Source organism: Mirounga leonina, unplaced genomic scaffold, assembly GCF_011800145.1.
Source record: "Mirounga leonina isolate KUSES-001 unplaced genomic scaffold, KU_Mleo_1.0 Mir_179, whole genome shotgun sequence".
NCBI classification, from domain to species: Eukaryota; Metazoa; Chordata; class Mammalia; order Carnivora; family Phocidae; genus Mirounga; species Mirounga leonina.
Window position 1 is genome coordinate 6607930 of NW_023270466.1, and position 17482 is coordinate 6625411.

The 17482-nt window shown below is 33.4% G+C and overlaps 1 protein-coding gene and 1 long non-coding RNA gene across 4 annotated transcripts in view; one reads left to right on the forward strand and one right to left on the reverse strand.

Annotated features, from left to right (window-relative positions):
• Positions 1 to 17482, reverse strand: part of LOC118023341 — a 134479-nt gene that overhangs the window by 14983 nt on the left and 102014 nt on the right. The gene's annotated exons all lie outside the window — the stretch shown is intronic.
• The window catches only part of ERCC6L2 (ERCC excision repair 6 like 2), a 129085-nt gene that overhangs the window by 14951 nt on the left and 96652 nt on the right, over positions 1 to 17482 (forward strand). For both annotated transcript variants that reach the window (XM_035024456.1, XM_035024457.1), the window contains exon 3: positions 6868 to 6987. In XM_035024456.1, coding sequence (XP_034880347.1) covers positions 6868 to 6987 — 120 coding nt within the window. The remainder of the gene's footprint in view (positions 1 to 6867; positions 6988 to 17482) is intronic.

Sequence of the window (17482 nt, forward strand, 5' to 3'; positions counted from 1 at the left end):
GAAAAAGGATTAAAAGTCTTCCAAATTGGTAAGGAGGAAGTAAAATCTTCACTATTTGCAGATGACATGATGCTATATATAAAAAACCTAGGGGCGCCTGGGTGGCTCAGTCGTTAAGCATCTGCCTTCAGCTCAGGTCATGATCCCAGAGTCCTGGGATCGAGTCCCACATCGGGCTTCCCGCTCTGCGGGAAGCCTGCTTCTCCCTCTCCCACTCCCCCTGCTTGTGTTCCTGCTCTCGCTATGTCTCTCTCTGTTAAATAAATAAAATCTTTAAAAACAAAAAAACAAAACCCTAAAGATTCCACCAAAAACTACTAGAACTGATAAAGGAATTCAATAAGGTTGTAGGATACAAAATCAATATACAGAAATCCATCACATTTCTATACACTAATAATGAAGCAACAGAAAGAGAAATTAAGAAAATGATCCAATTTACAGCTGCACCAAAAATAATAAAATATCTAGGAATAAACTTAACCAAGGTGAAAGACGTATACTCTGAAAACTATAAAACATTAATAGAAGAAATTGAAGATGACACAAACAAATGGAAAGACATTCCATGCTCAAGGACTCAAAGAACAAATATTGTTAAAATGTCCATACTACCCAAAGCAATCTACAGATTTAATGCAATCCCTATCAAAATACCAACAGCATTTTTCACAACACTAGAACAAACAATCCTAAAATTTGTGTGGAACCACAAAAGACCCCAAATAGCCAAAGCAACCTTGAAAAAGAAAAATAAAGCTGTAGGCATCACAATTCCATATTTCAAGTAATACTGCAAAGCTGTAGTAATCAAAACAGTATGGTGCTGGCACAAAAACAGACACCTAGATCAATGGAACAGGGGAGAAAATCCAGAAACAAATTCACAGTTATATGGTCAATTAATCTTTCACAAAGGAGGCAAGAATATACAATGGGGAAAAGTCTCTTCAATAAATAGTGTTGGGAAATCTGGACAGCTATGTGCAAAAGAATGAAACGACCACTTTTTTATACCATACACAAAAATAAACTCAATGAATTAAGGACCTAAATGTGAGACCTGAAGCTATAACAATTCTAGACGACAGCACAGGCAGTAATTTATCTGACACTGGTTGTAACATTTTTCTAGATGTATCTCCTGAGGCAAGGGAAACAAAAGCAAAAATAAACTATTGGGATTACATCAAAATAAAAAACTTATGCACAGCAAAGGAAATAGTCAACAAAACTAAAAGACAACCTACTTAATGGGAGGAGAAGATATTTGCAAATGACATATGTGATAAAAGGTTTATATCCAAAATACATAAAAAACTTATAAAAACACCCCAAAAAAACCCAACCCCCAAATAATACGATTAAAATGGGCAGAAGACATGAACAGACATTTTTCCAAAGAAGACATACAAATGGCCAACAGACACATGAAATATGCTCAACATCACTCATCATCAGGGAAATCAAATCCCCATCAGGATGGCTAAAATGAAAAACACAAGAGAAAGCGAGTGTTGACAAGGATGTGGAGAAAAAGGAACCCTTGTGCACCATTGATGGGAATGCAAACTGGTGCAGCCATTGTGGAAAGCAGTATGGAGGTTCCTCAAAAAATAAAAATGGAATGACCCTATGATCTAGTAATTGCACTACTGGGTATTTATCCAAAGAATACAAAAACACTAATTCAAAAGGATATATGCACCCCTATGTTTATTGCACCATTATTTCCAATAGCCAAATTATGGAAGTATCCCAAGTGTCCATCAATAGATGAATGGGTGAAGAAGATATGGTGTGTATCTAAATCTATATAGATATGTATAGATACACACACACACAGGAATATTATTCACCCATAAAGAAAAATGCAATCTTGCCATTTGCAACAACATGGCAAGCAAAGTCAATCAGTCAAAGGCAAATACCATATGATTTCACTCTATGTGGAATTTAAGAAACAAAGGGAAAAAAAAAGAGTCAAACCAAAAAACAGACTCTTAACTATAGAGAACAAACAGGTGGGTTACCAGAGGGGAGGTGGGTTACCAGAGGGAAGGTGGGTGGGCAGATGGGTGGAATAGGTGAAGATTAAGAGTACACTCATCTTGATGAGCACTGAATAATACATAGAATTGTTGAATCACTATATTTACACCTGAAAATAATATAACACTGTATGCTAGCTATACTGGAATTAAATTTAAAAAAAAATAAAGTGGGTCTCTTGGAGACAACTCAATCCATTTTGGCAAACATAGATATTTAATTGGAGTGTTTAGTCCATTTACATTTCTGTTATATTTGGATTTGTACATACCATTTTATTATTTGGTTTTTGTTTGAACAGACTGTTTTCTGTCTTACTCTTCCTCCATTCCTGCTTCTATTGGCTTCTATTGGTTCTTCTATTGGCTTTTTAACTATTTACATTTTTTTTTGTTGGTTGCCCTAGTGATAAAAATATACATTCCCAACTTTTCACAGTGTGCTTAAAGTTAATAATGTAGCACTTCATGTAAAATATATCTTCTAATGAAATGGGTTGTCCTATTCTTATTTTAAGGAAACTAATGTTAGGAAAGTTAAGTGTAATACCTAACTAATACCCATACAATATCTAAATTTTGAAAATTAAACCAAACTTGGTTTTAGTATATATTTCTTTTTTATATTTCTGTGTTACATTCGCTAAGGGTTTTGCTTCTATATGAATAAGAAAAATTGGCCTATAAATCTCCTGCATATGATATTCTTATCATACTTTCTTATCAAGATTATGTTCCTCTCCTCTCCTCTCCTCTTCCCTTCCCTTCTCCTGCCTTCCCTTCCCTTTTCCCTTTCCTTTCCCTTCCCCTTCCCTTATACCTTTTCTTTTCTTTTTTCTTTTCTTTTCCTTCCCTTCCCTTTCCTTCCCCTTCCCCTTTCCTTTCTCTCTTTTTTTTTTTTAAGCAGGCTCCACAGTGGAGCCTAGCGTAGGGCTTGAACTCAAACTCTGAGATCAAGACCTGAGGTGAGATCAAGAGTAGGATGCTTAACTCACTGAGCCACCCAGGTGCTCCAGAGCTGGCACTGTATCTTTCTTAAGCATTGGTAGACTTTATTGGTGAAGCCATTTGACTTTTAGTTTTCTTTGTGTAAGGTTTATAATTATGTTTAGATTTAATAGTTTTATGAATATGTAAATTTTATGTTTTTTCTTGTGTCAGTATTGATAAGTTCTGTTCTTCATTTCTTCTAAATTTTTAGTTATTGGCATGACATTATTTATTATGTCCTTTGTGTGTGTGTGTGTATGTTTGTGTTTGCCTCTTAGTTTTTCTTCTTCATTAATTTTCTGGGGGCTTATCACTTTTTAAAAACCTTTCACAAGAATGATCATTTGGCTTTGTTGATCCTTTTTATTATATGCTTTTCTACTTACACATTTTATTTATAATTCTGTTTTTTGTGTTATGTTTTCTGTATTTTTATTAATTTTTGAAATAGATTCTTAGATACTTATTAGCAGCTTCTTTTCTTTTCTAATATAGGCATTTAAGTCCCTAAAACATGATTTTAGGTGTAGTCTAAAAGTTTAATATGTAATTATTATTTATTATTATTAAACTCAAAATGTATTCTAATCTCAGTTGTGAAATTAGAAGTATATTCTAATATACTTCATTTTTAATTTTATACATATTTTTTAAGATTTTATTTATTTGAGAGAGAGAAAGAGAGAGCACGAGCAGGAGGTAGGGGCAAAGGGAGAGGGAGAAGCAGACTCCCTGCTGAGCAGAGTCCCAAGCAAACCACACTGAGTGCAGAGCCCTACACAGGGCTAGTGATCCCAGGATCCTGAGATCATGACCTGAGCCAAAGGCAGATACTTAACCGACTGAGCCACCCAGGCACCCCTTATTCTAATATACCTTAAAATATATTTCTTCTTTGAAGTATATTTCTTGTTTTATAGATACTTGTGGATTTTCTTTTTAAACTTTTGTTATTTCTAATTTCTCACATCAAAGAACATATTCTATAATATTTCTATTGAAATGTATTGAGATTTGCTCCATGACCTTGTATGATGCCTTTGTAAATATTTCTGTGTACTTTATTAATTTTTTAAAAGATTTTATTTATTTATTTGAGAGAGAATGAGAGGGAGAGCACAACCAGAGAGGGGGCATAGGGGCAGAGGGAGAGGGAGAAGCAGACTCCCTACTGAGTAGGGAACCCGACATAGGGCTCAATCCCAGGATCCTGAGATCATGACCGGAGCTGAAGGCAGATGCTTAACTGACTGAGCCACCCAGGCGCCCCTCATATGTACTTTAAATGAAACTGTGTTTTGCAGTAGTGTACAGTGTTTGATCAAATTTCATTAGGTCAAGTTTGCTAACCATGTTATTCAAATATTCTGTCTCTTTACTGATTATTTTGTTTCTTCTTACTGAGTTATTTCAAAATCTTACCATTATGCTGTGGATTTGTCTACTTTTGTTTCAGTAAACTTTTTTTTCTTTAACAATTTACACTAGTTATAACTTCTATGTGAATTAATTTTTTAATCAATATCAAGCTTGAAGTGTATCTTTTTAATTTAGTAATGTTTTTGCCTTAGAGTCTATTAATACAACTATATCAACTTTCTTTTGGTTTTTGTTCACATGTCTTTTCATTTTTTTACTTAACAACTTTTTCTATTCCTGATTTTAATGTTTTGTGTGTAAATGGCATATATATTTTATGGACCTGACGATCTTTGTCTTTTAATTGTAACATTTAGTCCCCTCCATGAAATGTGCTTTCTAATATATTTGGATTTAAACCTACTATTTTATTATTGCTTTTTTATTTGTTGTACATCACCTATGTTTATTTTCATCTTTGTTGCCTCCTTTTGGATAGATTATTTCATATTATTCTGTTATCTCTCTCTTAATAGGTTACTACTTACACATTGAAGTATTTTCCTTCTAGTGGTTACCCCAGAGAATATAACATTCTTGACTTATCAAAAAATCTAATATAAATTAGTCTTTTATTTCCTCCTGGACAGTGTAAGGACATCAGAATATTATAACTACACTGGGCCCTTTCAGACTCAAATACATGTGTTGTCTTATCTTTTAATGCTTTTATTTAATTTCAGGAAGACATTTTAGTTTTGTTCAATAATGTTAATATGTATTTATATTTTCTATATATTTACCATTTTTATTGCTCTTAAGTTTTTCCTGCATCACTGAACATCTACATCGTATAATTTTCCTTGTGTCTGAAAACCTCATTAATTATTTCCTTTACTATGGCTCTTTTAATGAGGAATTTGTTCAGTTTTTGTTTGTCTGAAAATATCTTCATCTTTATTCTTGAATAATATCTTTACTGGGTGTAAAACTAGGTTGCTTTTATTTTCTTTACCATTTTGAAAATATCATTCTATCATATAGTGTCTTTCGTTGTTTTTGCTACAAGATCAACTATTTGTCCAGTTGTTGTTTTTTGGTAGGTAATCTATTGTGTTTTCCTCGTGCTACTTTTAAGATTTTTTTTTTTTTTTGGTCTCAAGTTTTGAGCAGTTTTTCTATGAAACATCTACTTGTGGATTGATTATTTATTTACTTATTTATTGGTTTGAGGTTCTTGGTGGATCTGGAATATATGCCTTGACTTTTTTTTTAAATCAGGTTTTAGAAGTTTTCAGCTTTTATCTCTTCAAATACTTCTCTTACACCATTCTTTTTCTTTGTCATTTGGGATTGAGGGTAGGTAACCATTCTTATTTTAAAAACACTATTTTTTTTAGTTTTTCTAATCTCATATTTTTTTTCTTTTTAAGGATTTTTTTGTATTTATTTGACAGAGGGAGACACAGCGAGAGAGGGAACACAAGCAGGGGGAGTGGGAGTGGGAGAAGCAGGCTTCCCGCTGAGCAGGGAACCCGACATGGGGCTCGATCCCAGGACCTGGGATCATGACCTGAGCCGAAGGCAGACGCTTAACTGACTGAGCCACCCAGGTGCCTCTCATATTCTTTTCTTTAGGTTTTAATATTTATATGATTTATTTTTCTAAAGTAATGATTCTTTCCCCCCATAGGGATACCTCAAGTACTTCGCCCCAATCTTTAAAACAACTCTGCAAATACTTATTTTTGCTATTTTCATATATTTTTACAGTTATTCAAAGAGATTAACTTGCCCAAGTTTACATAACTGCCAAGCAACTAAGGCTGAAATTTGAACCAAAGTCCAATTGATTAAATATTTCTTGCTCTTCATTATGTGAGGTTGTATTTCCTTTATTATGTCTCTTTGTCTTTTTTACTTGGTATTTAGAGAATAGCTGTTATTCCAAGTGGTGTGTATATTGATGAATTGTCTTAGTCTATCTTAAAATAACATTCTATCATTCCATCTATAATTATGAGATGAATAGAAGTGCACAACTTTATGAGCCAAATAAACTCACGGGGTTTATTTTCTACAGGGAAAAAAGAATGTATATCATTTATTCTAATAGAGTATATGAAGAGATAGTTGCCATGGAGAGAGACAGATAAGGTAATGTCCCAACTGATGAGATCAAGAAAGAATTCATTGAGTAGGTAAAATTTACCATGGAAGAGATAGCCATGTGAGAATTCTTTTTTACTGTATTCAGGGGTAAGGTGTACTGTACATTTGTTTGTTAATATATAAAAGAAAACCAGTACTACTATTTCATATTGTTTTCTCCTGTAACAAATCTATTTGTACATACTCAAATTTTCACTAATTGGGTAGTTAATCATGTAAGCGTAACATTTCAAATTACATTTTGTCCATCTTGAAACATTTACACAGTAATTAAAAAGTTTTTTTTTCCTCCCAGGTTATTTCATTTTTGGCTGCAGTTTTGCATAAAAAGGGAACTCGTGAAGATATTGAAAACAACATGCCGGAGTTTTTACTAAGAAGTATGAAAAAGGAGCCCCCTTCTATAGCAAAAAAAGTAAGATGTTTAGAAACATACAGCTTATGAAGCTGGTATTGGGAAAGTACACAAACACACATTACAGTACACAGCACACATTATAGTATAAATTCAAAACATATAAGTTAAAGACATCATTAAAATGTTTTATAGATCTAATTCTTGAAGGATTATCAGTTTCATCCTCAAATTAAGTATGATTGACTCTCAAAGTGGCAAAATACAATTTTAGCTTAAAATTTTTTGGAGGTTTTCAGTCTTTTTCTTGGCTGGATCTATATGACTTACTTTCATTAATTTGTTAAATTTTCATAAATGTATATGTAAAGTTAATCAAAGTCCATTATATTGTTTTTTATTTATGTGAGAATGAAAAAGGAGACAGTTATAGATATTGATAACAAAGGTATGTCATTGATAAAGTTGTTCAGCAGAATAATTACATCCTGAAAATCTGAAACAAATTCTTCCTACACAAAGGACTGTTGAAGTTGGAATTAGAAAGACTAAGGTCTAGGTGTGTCTTTGTCTCTGCCCTTGTGACTATGAATGGTATTTATGTATACATTTCAGCTTTCTCCTTTGTAAATGCATGTTTATAAATATCTCATATATGACTCATAAAAAATAGATTTCTAATAAAATAATGAAATGCAAGAAAACATATTTTTGTGTCTCACTTTTAATATTCTTCTCAAGAAACTGGATAGAAATAAAGATGAAGTGATTTTATGAAATCTTTATTTTATTATGGTAATGAAATCACTTTCTACAAGTCAAGGTTTAAACAGTCTCATCTATAATAGAGTCTTATACATAAGATTGCTGAGGCCAATTTTCTATTGTCTATCTTTGGGGCATTTTAGTGCAAAATTTTGAGAAGTATTGGCTTACGGTATTATTATTACTTTAAAATTTTTATTATTTTTAATATTATAAATACATCCTGTGTCAAATTTAATTTGATCCTAAAGAAGTATTATAATTTTCTTTTTTTAAAGCATATTTTTTTGACCTGAGCCATTTTATTTTATTTTTATTTTATTATTTTTTTTTGAAATTCAATTAACATACAGTGTATTATTAGTTTCAGAGGTAGAGTTCAGTGATTCATCAGTCTTATATAACACCCAGTGCTCATTACATCACATGCCCTCCTTAATGTCCATCACCCGATTACCCTATCCCTCCACTCCCTCCCGTCCAGCAACCCTCAGTTTGTTTCCTATGATTAAGAGTCTTTTATGGTTTGTTACCTCTTTGATTTCGTCTTGTTTTATCTTTCCTTCCCTTCCCCTTTAAAGCATATTTTTAATGTGTCTTTAAATCTTCTAGAGTTCAGATACTGTTTGTAGTCCTGTTTTCAGTTGTTATTTGATTCTAAATGTCAGTGCAGAATTTATTAATATCTTATGTCAGTTCTGATAGTTAACAGGGCAGAAAAACAGCAGGGAAAAGTAATACTTTAAATAGGTGAAGATATTAATATATAATATATATTTATTTACATTTATATATTTATATAGGCACATATGCATGTATATGTGTAATTCCTTGCTATAATATACACAATTTTTCTACCTCCTTCAGTTCAATTCTTAAGTATTTATTTTTAATCTTATATTCTAATAAATTTCACTTAAGTTGTATATGTTTTTTTGAGTACTACTTTGTCTGCATTTCATAGTTTTCACTAGGTGGTCTTTTCAAAATTGTCTGTGACTCTATAGTTTTTCTCTTTTACCCAAATACTATTTAAAGTGAAGTTTAAAATTTCCAAGTGAATAGATATTATTGGGGGATGGAGAATGATGGGAGTATTTAGCCTTTGTTGTTGATTTCTACTTTTGTTGTTCAGATAATACTGGCTTGATTTTTTTGTGTGTGTGTGTGGCTAAATCCGTGGTCAGGTGTTTTTAATGCTGTGCGGTTACATAATCTGTTATTTTAAAATGTTTGCAAGTATTTTGCATATTCTTTGTTATTATGGCCACATAGTTCTAAATATATATGTTAAATCAAGGTTAATTATATTGTTAAAATTCTTAATACTGTTTTGTTTTGTTTTTGGTCTATTTGACCAATTAAATTATGAGAGAAATATATTAAAATTTCCTGCTATGTCTTTCAGCTTTCTCATTTCTTCTTGTGTTTGTACCACTTTTTGCTTATTTAACAACTTCAGTTGTTTCAAAGGTTTTATGTACTTTTATATTGCTGTTTTACTGGATTGATAGTTTATCTGTGTGTAGAATTCTAAGTTAAAAGTTTTCTCTTAAACTTGACCAAAATAATTTTATTTTCTTCTGTCACTCTATATTGTAGATGAGGTTCCAGTCCTGAACTGATTTTTTGCTTGTACAGGAAATTTTCTTTTTGTTTGAAAGTGTATAGCACTTTTTCTTCAATTGAGAAATTTCCTCAGCCCCAACACTCACTATGAATTCTGAAGAAGTTCTCCTGCTTTGGAAGAATATACACAGTACTTTATATAGGAGAAGTGGAGTGCTGCTTCTCTGAAGCAGATGATTGTCATAATTGTTTCCCCTTTAATTAATTACTCTGCCATTACTTTGCATTGTTTTCTTTTTTCTTTTTTTTTTTTTAAGATTTTATTTATTTATTTATTTGACAGAGAGAGAGAGAGCACAAGCAGGGGGAGTGGCAGGCAGAGGGAGAGGGAGAAGCAGGCTTCCCGCTGAGCAGAGAACCCGATGTGGGGCTCAATCCCAGGACCCTGGGATCATGACCTGAGCCGAAGGCAGACGCTTAATGACTGAGCCACCCAGGCACCCCCTTTGCATTGTTTTCTTAATTTCTTTTTCTGATAATTCATTGCTAATGTATAGAAGCACAACTGATTTTTGTATATTGATTTTGTGTCCTGCGTATTTACTGAATTTATTTTACTGAGTTCTAAGAGGTTTGTTTTTGTTTTTGTTTATGGCATCTTTAGGGTTTTCTACATGTAATATCATATCATCTACAAACAGACAGTTTTACTTCTTCCTTTCCAATTTGAGTATCTTTTATTTCTTTATTTACCTAATTGCTCTGACTAGGACTTCTAGTCCTATGTTGAATAAACTGGGTAAGAATAGGCATCTTTGTCTTGTTACTGATCTTAGAGGAAAAGTATTCAGCTTTTGACTGTTGACTGTGATATTAACTATGGGCTTGTCATATATGGTCTTTATTATGTTGAAGTATGTATTCTCTATGTCCAGTTTGTTGAGAGTTTTTATCATAAAAGGGTGTTGAATTTTGTCAAATGCTTTTTTTTTGCATCTATTGAAATATGATTTTTATCCTTCATTTTGTTCATGTGATGGATGTATCACATTTATTGATTTGCATATGTTGAACTATCAATGCATCTAAGAAATAAATCCCACTTTGATCATGGTGTATGGTCCTTTTAATGTACTGTTGAATCTGTTTGTTTAATATTTTGTTGAGGCTTGGGGGCACCTGGGTGGCTCAGATGGTTAAGCGTCTGCCTTCGGCTCAGGTCATGATCCCAGGGTCCTGGGATCGAGTCCCACATCGGGCTCCCTGCTCCTTGGGAGCCTGCTTCTCCCTCTGCTTCTCTCTCTCTGTCTCTCATGAATAAATAAATAAAATCTTTAAAAAAAAAATATTTTGTTGAGGATTTTTGTGTTTATATTCATCAGGGATATTGGCCTGTATTTTTCTTTTCTTGTGATACCCTTGTCTTTGATATCAGGATAACACTGGCCTTGAAAAATGAGTTTGGGATTGTTGGGAAGGATTGACATTTCTTCAAATGTTTGGCAAAATTCACTAGTGGTGCTGTCTGGTCCCGGACTTTTCTGTGCTGGTAGGTTTTTGGTTACTGATTCAATCTCTTTACTAGTAATTTGTTCAGATCTTTCTTCATGATTCAGGCTTGTTGGGTTATATTTTTCTGGGAATGTATCCATTTCTTCTAGGTTATCTAATTTCTTGGTATATAATTGTATAATTTCATATGATCCTTTGTATTTCTTGTTATCAGTTGTAATGTCTCCTCTTTCATTTCTAATTTTATTTGAGTGTTTTCTCTTTTTTCTTATTCTAGCTAAACGTTTGCCAACTGTGTTTATCTATTCAAAGAATCAGCTCTTAATTTCAGTGATCTTTTTAGTGTTTTTCTAGTCTCTATTTCATTCATTTCCACTATGATCTTTGTGATTGCTTCTACTAACTTTGGGCTTAATTTGTTCTTTTTTTTTTTTTGAGGTTTATTTATTTTAGAGAGAGAAAGCATGCATGAGCAGGGGTGGGGAGGGGCAGAGGGAGAAGGAGAGAGAGTTCCAAGCTGACTCCACACTAGATGTGGAGCCCAAATGGGGGCTTGATCTCACAACCCTGAGATCACGACCTGAGCCAAAACCAAGAGTTGGATGCTCAATTGACTGTGCCACCCAGGTGTTCCTTGTTCTTCTTTTTATAGTTTCTTGAGGTATAAAGTTAGGTTGTTCATCTGTGATTTTTCTTTTTTCTTAATGTAGGTCTTTATCACTAAAAATTTCTTTTTTAGAACTCCTTTTGCTGCATCCTATAAGTTTTGGTATGTTGTGTTTCAATTTTTGTCTCAAGATATTATTTGATTTCCCTTTTGATTCCTTCTCTGACACCTTTGGTTGTCAGGAGCATATTGTTTAATATCCACATATATATGGATTTTTCAGTTTTCCTCTTGTCATTGGTTTCTAGTTTCATTGTACACAAACTTGTATTGTGGCCTAACATATTATCTGTCCTGGAGAAAGTTCTACGTGCTTGAGAAGAATATGTATTCTGCTGCTGTTAGATGAAATGCTGTATATATGTCTATTAGGTCCATCTGATCTAACGTGTACTTTGTCTGATGTTTCTTGACTGATTTTCTGTCTGGATGATCTATCTGTTGTTGAAAGTAGGGTGTTGAAGTCCCCTATTATTATTATATTGCTGTCATTTTCTCTCTTCATACCTGTTAATATTTGCTTTATATAGTTAGGTGTTCTGATGTTGGGTGTAATATTTACAGTTGTTATATTCTGTTAATGAATTGACCCCTTTTATTATGATCTGATGACCGTCTTTGTCTCTTGTTATAGTGTTTGGCCTAAAGTCTTTTTCTAGGAAAATTTGCTTTTTTGTTTTTTGGGGAAGTTTTCGCTTACATGGGTATAGGATAGATTCCTCCTTTCTACAAGTATGTCAGTTTTCATCTACTCTTACACAGTTCTGGTTATTGGGCAGGACCACTTCCAAGAATTTTACACTATTATGGATTTATTTTTATATTTGTTCTTTGGTTTCAGTTGCATCAATACATACATTTGTTTAGTTAATCATTTGACCTGGAATTTCATAAAGCTTTTAATGGGATTACCAGTGACATCCTAAATTAATTCCCCAGAAGGAAATTCAAACAAATACTATATTTTTGTGTGACAGAATTCTTTTTTTTCTTTAATATTTTATTTATTTATTTGACAGAGAGAGAGAATACAAGCAGGCAGAGCAACAGGCAGCAGGGAGGGGGAGAAACAGGTTCCCCACGGAGCAGGGAGACTGATGTCGGGTTCGATCCCAGGACCCTGGGATCATGATCTGAGCTGAAGGCAGATGTTTAAGTGACTGAGGCACCCAAGTGCCCCTGTGTGATGAAATTCTTAAAAGATAAATTTGTATTGGTCCAGTTATAATTTTGTGTATTTTGGGGCGCCTGGGTGGCTCAGTCGTTAAGCGTCTGCCTTCGGCTCAGGTCATGATCCCAGGGTCCTGGGATCGAGCCCCGCATCGGGCTCCCTGCTTGGCGGGAAGCCTGCTTCTCCCTCTCCCACTCCCCCTACTTGTGTTCCCTCTCTCGCTGTGTCTCTGTCAAATAAATAAATAAAATCTCAAAAAAAATTAAATTTTGTGCATTTTTTAAAAGATAGTCTGTGAAATAGCTAGAAAAGAAATAAATTCCTTTATATTTATTATGCTAATGCCAGAATTGCAATGGAATCCTGAAAAATTAATGTTGGAACTCCTTGAAAAACAAATACTTTTAATGAATCAAATGTTACAAATTAAGGAGTGGTGGATTTGGGGTATGTGTGTGTGAAATGATACATCTCATATATATTTTGAAACTTTTCAAGTGTGAATAAATCATCTAAGAATGCATGAAATAGATGTTTCCTGCCAAGAATAAATTCCTAAAGGAAAATACACAAAGTATGCATTTCACATATTAATTCTTGGAATGAGTCTTTAGATTTAAGCCATTAGGATTGGAATTCAGTCTTTAAGAAAATCAAAGTAAATTAATTTTAAAATATTGCTATCTCATATGATAAAGCTTTATTTTATTTATTTTTTAAAAGATTTTATTTATTTATTTGACAGAGAGAGACACAGCGAGAGAGGGAACACAAGCAGGGGGAGTGGGAGAGGGATAAGCAGGTTCCCTGCTGAGCAGGGAGCTGGATGCGGGGTTCTATCCCAGGACTCTGGGATCATGACCTGAGCTGAAGGCAGTCGCTTAACGACTGAGCCACCCAGGCGCCCCATGATAAAGCTTTAAAGAGTCTGTGAAAATTCATAATCAGTATTAATGCAGAGGAGAATTTTTCTAGTAATCACATTATCAGAAGCAGTTTCAATGGTGATTGAACAAAAATATGTTTCCAGCATTTTATTTACTCTACACTATTTCTTTAGTTTCTGATGTATACCAAGAGGATTATCTTCCAAATGATGCTACTGTGAAAATCCTCATGCATATATCTTGCAACTTTTTGCCATCATAACTATGGGATAAATTCTTGGTACTGGCATCACACAGTTTGTGGTACTGAAATTATGGGTATATTACATTTTGACAGCTAGAGTCAAATTGCCTTTTAAGAGCTTATGCCAATTTGTATCCTCACCAATAGTGTAAAATTGTGTCTGTTTCCCACCTTTTCATTTATCCTAGGTGTTAACAAACAAATTGCCAGAGATGTAGAAAAATTACACCTTGCTCTGATTTCTATTGCTTTAATTATGAGTGAGGTCAAGTGTCTTTTCAGAATCTTAAAAGACTTTTAATAGTTTTTTAAAGCATCAAGTTCTAGTTTTAATCCTATTTCTTAATAGTCCTTAATCAGATGTTCTACATACTAATCTTTTGTCCATTATGTAATCTGTAAATATTTCTTCCCTACTTTTTCCGAGTCAGCTTTTGACTTATTTATTGTATTTTTTAAAAATTTGGGTAGTTAAAAATATCTATCTTTATAGCTTCTAGGTTTTATGCCTGCCTAGAAAAATCTTCTGTACCTAAGATTGTAAATTCATCCATGATTCTTTTATAATGTGTATGACTTTATTTATACCTTTACATCTCGTGTCAGCCTGAATTTATTTTGCTATAAGGAATGATCTGTTGGGGCACCTGGGTGGCTCAGTCGTTAAGCGTCTGCCTTCGGCTCAGGTCATGATCCCAGGGTTCTGGGATGGAGCCCCACATCAGGCTCCCTGCTCCACGGGAAGCCTGCTTCTCCCTCTCCCACTCCCCCTGCTTGTGTTCCCTCTCTCGCTGTGTATCTCTCTGTCAAATAAATAAATAAGATCTTTAAAAAAAAAAAAGGAATGATCTATTAATCCAGCTTTATTTTTTTCAATTGGTTAGCCAATTATTTTAATTGTCATTTATCAAATAAGCCCTCTTTTTCACAATATTTGAAGGGTCACTTTTGAGTAAAATAAAACTCATTTATAAATGTGTGGGTATATTTCTAGATATATTGTTCTGTCCTATTGATTTATTTGTTCATTTATCTTTCAGTGCTAAACAGTTTTAATTTTTTTGGCTTTATAATATGTTTTAATGTTTGGTAGGATTAGTTTGTCTTCAAATTCTCAATTTTCTCCTAAAAACCTATTGACATTTTAGTTGGTATTACATTGAATTTATTGATTTAGGTAGGGAGAATGAACATCTTTACACTGTAAATACTGCATATCCAAGAGTAGTTGTATCATTTGCTTAAATCTTATTTCTTGCCCTTCAGAATTTCTAGCTTTCTTCATATGACCTAGTTTCTTGTTCATTAAGTTTAACTAGGTATTCTTTCTTTTTGGTTGCTATTACAAATGGAATTTTTTAAATTTTATGTTCTAACTGGTCATGTTTTTGCATATATTAAGCCACATGCCTTTTCAGGCCTTTTTTGAAGTATTAATGACATATTATATTAGTTTCAGGAATGCAAAATAATGATTTGTTATTTGTATACATTGCAAAATAATCACCACAGTAAATAAGTCTAGTTAACATCTATCATCATACATAGTTAGAAAAAAATTTTTTTTTCCTGTAAGGACTTTTAAGATCTACTGTATTAGCAACTTTAAAATATTCAATACAGTATTAACTATAATCACCATTACATTTTCATGAATTATTTATTTTATAGCTGGATGCATGTCACATACCACACTAATGCCCTAGCAACCATTAATTTGTTCTCTGTAGATATGAGCTTGATTTTTTTGGTTTGTTTTATTTTGTAGATTCCACATATAAGTGAAATCAAATGATATTTCTCTTTCTTGGTCTGACTTGTTTCACGTAGCATAATACCCTCAAGGTCCATCCATGTTATCACAAATGGCAGGATTTCATTCTTTTTTATGGCTGAATAGTATTCTGTGTGTGTATATATGTGTTATATCTATATATCTATATATCTATATATCACATCTTCTTTATCATCCATCAGTGGACACTTAAGTTGTTCCCATATCTTGGCTGTTGTAAATAATGTTGCAGTGAATATGGGGGTACATAAATATTTTCAAATTAGTGTTTTTGTTTTCTTCAAATACCCAGAAGTGAAAGTCCTGGATCATATGGTAGTTCTATTTTTAATTTTTTGCTTTTCATAGTGGCTGCACTAATTTAAATTCCTACCAATAGTGCATAAGGGTTTCCTTTTCTTAAAATTGTGGCTAACACTTGTTATCTCTTGTCATTTTGAAAATAGGCAGTCTAACGGATGTGAGGTGATATCTCATTGTGGTTTTGATTTGCATTTCCCTGATGATTAGTGATATTTTTCATGTGCGTATTGGCCATCTCCTTTTCTTCTTTGGAAAAACGTCTATCCAGATTCTCTGTCCATTTTTAAATTGGATTTTTTTTTTTTTTGGCTATTGAATTGTATGTGTTCTTTAGTATTTTGGATATTAAATACTTATCAGAAGCTTTTTAGTTTGATGTAGTCCCTTCTGCACAGCAAAGGATATCGTCAACAAAAGGAAAAGACAACCAACTAAACAGGAGAAAATATTTGCAAATCATATATCTGATAACAGGTTAATATCCAAAATAAACAAATTTTTGTTTTCGTTGCCTTTGCTCTTGGAGTTACATTAAAAAACCCATCACCATTCCTCTGGCTCTTCGGGGTCTTTCCTGGTTCTATACAAATTTTAGGATTATTTGTTTCATTTCTTTGAAAAAAGTGGATGGTATTTTGATAGGGATTGCATTGAATGTGTAGATTGCTCTAGGTAGCATTGACATCTTCACAATATTTGTTCTTCCAATCCATGAGCATGGAACGTTTTTCCATTTCTTTGTGTCTTCCTCAATTTCTTTCATGAGTATTCTATAGTTTTCTGAGTACAGATCCTTTGCCTCTTTGGTTAGATTTATTCCTAGGTATCTTATGGTTTTGGGTGCAATTGTAAATGGGATCGACTCCTTAATTTCTCTTTCTTCTGTCTTGTTGTAGGTGTATAGGAATGCCACTAATTTCTGTGCATTGATTTTATATCCTGCTACTTTACTGAATTCCTGTATGAGTTCTAGCAGTTTTGGGGTGCAGTCTTTTGGGTTTTCCACATAAAGTATCACATCATCTGCAAAGAGTGAGAGTTTGACTTCTTCTTTGCTGATTCGGATGCCTTTTATTTCTTTTTGTTGTCTGATTGCTGTGGCTAGGACTTCTAGTACTATGTTGAATAGCAGTAGTGATAGTGGACATCCCTGCCGTGTTCCTGACCTTAGGGGGAAAGCTCTCAGTATTTCCCCATTGAGAATGATATTCGCTGTGGGTTTTTCATAGATGGCTTTTATGATATTGAGGTATGTACCCTCTATCCCTATACTCTGAAGAGTTTTGATCAAGAAAGGATGCTGTACTTTGTCGAGTGCTTTTTCTGCATCTATTGAGAGGATCATATGGTTCTTGTTCTTTCTTTTATTAATGTATTGTATCACATTGATTGATTTGCGGATGTTGAACCAACCTTGCAGCCCAGGAATAAATCCCACTTGGTCATGGTGAATAATCCTTTTAATGTATTGTTGGATCCTATTGGCTAGTATTTTGGTGAGAATTTTTGCATCCATGTTCATCAAGGTATTGTTCTGAAAAGCAAAGCTGGTGGCATCACAATTCTGGACTTCAAGCTCTATTACAAAGTTGTCATCATCAAGACAGTATGGTACTGGTACAAAAACAGACACATAGATCAA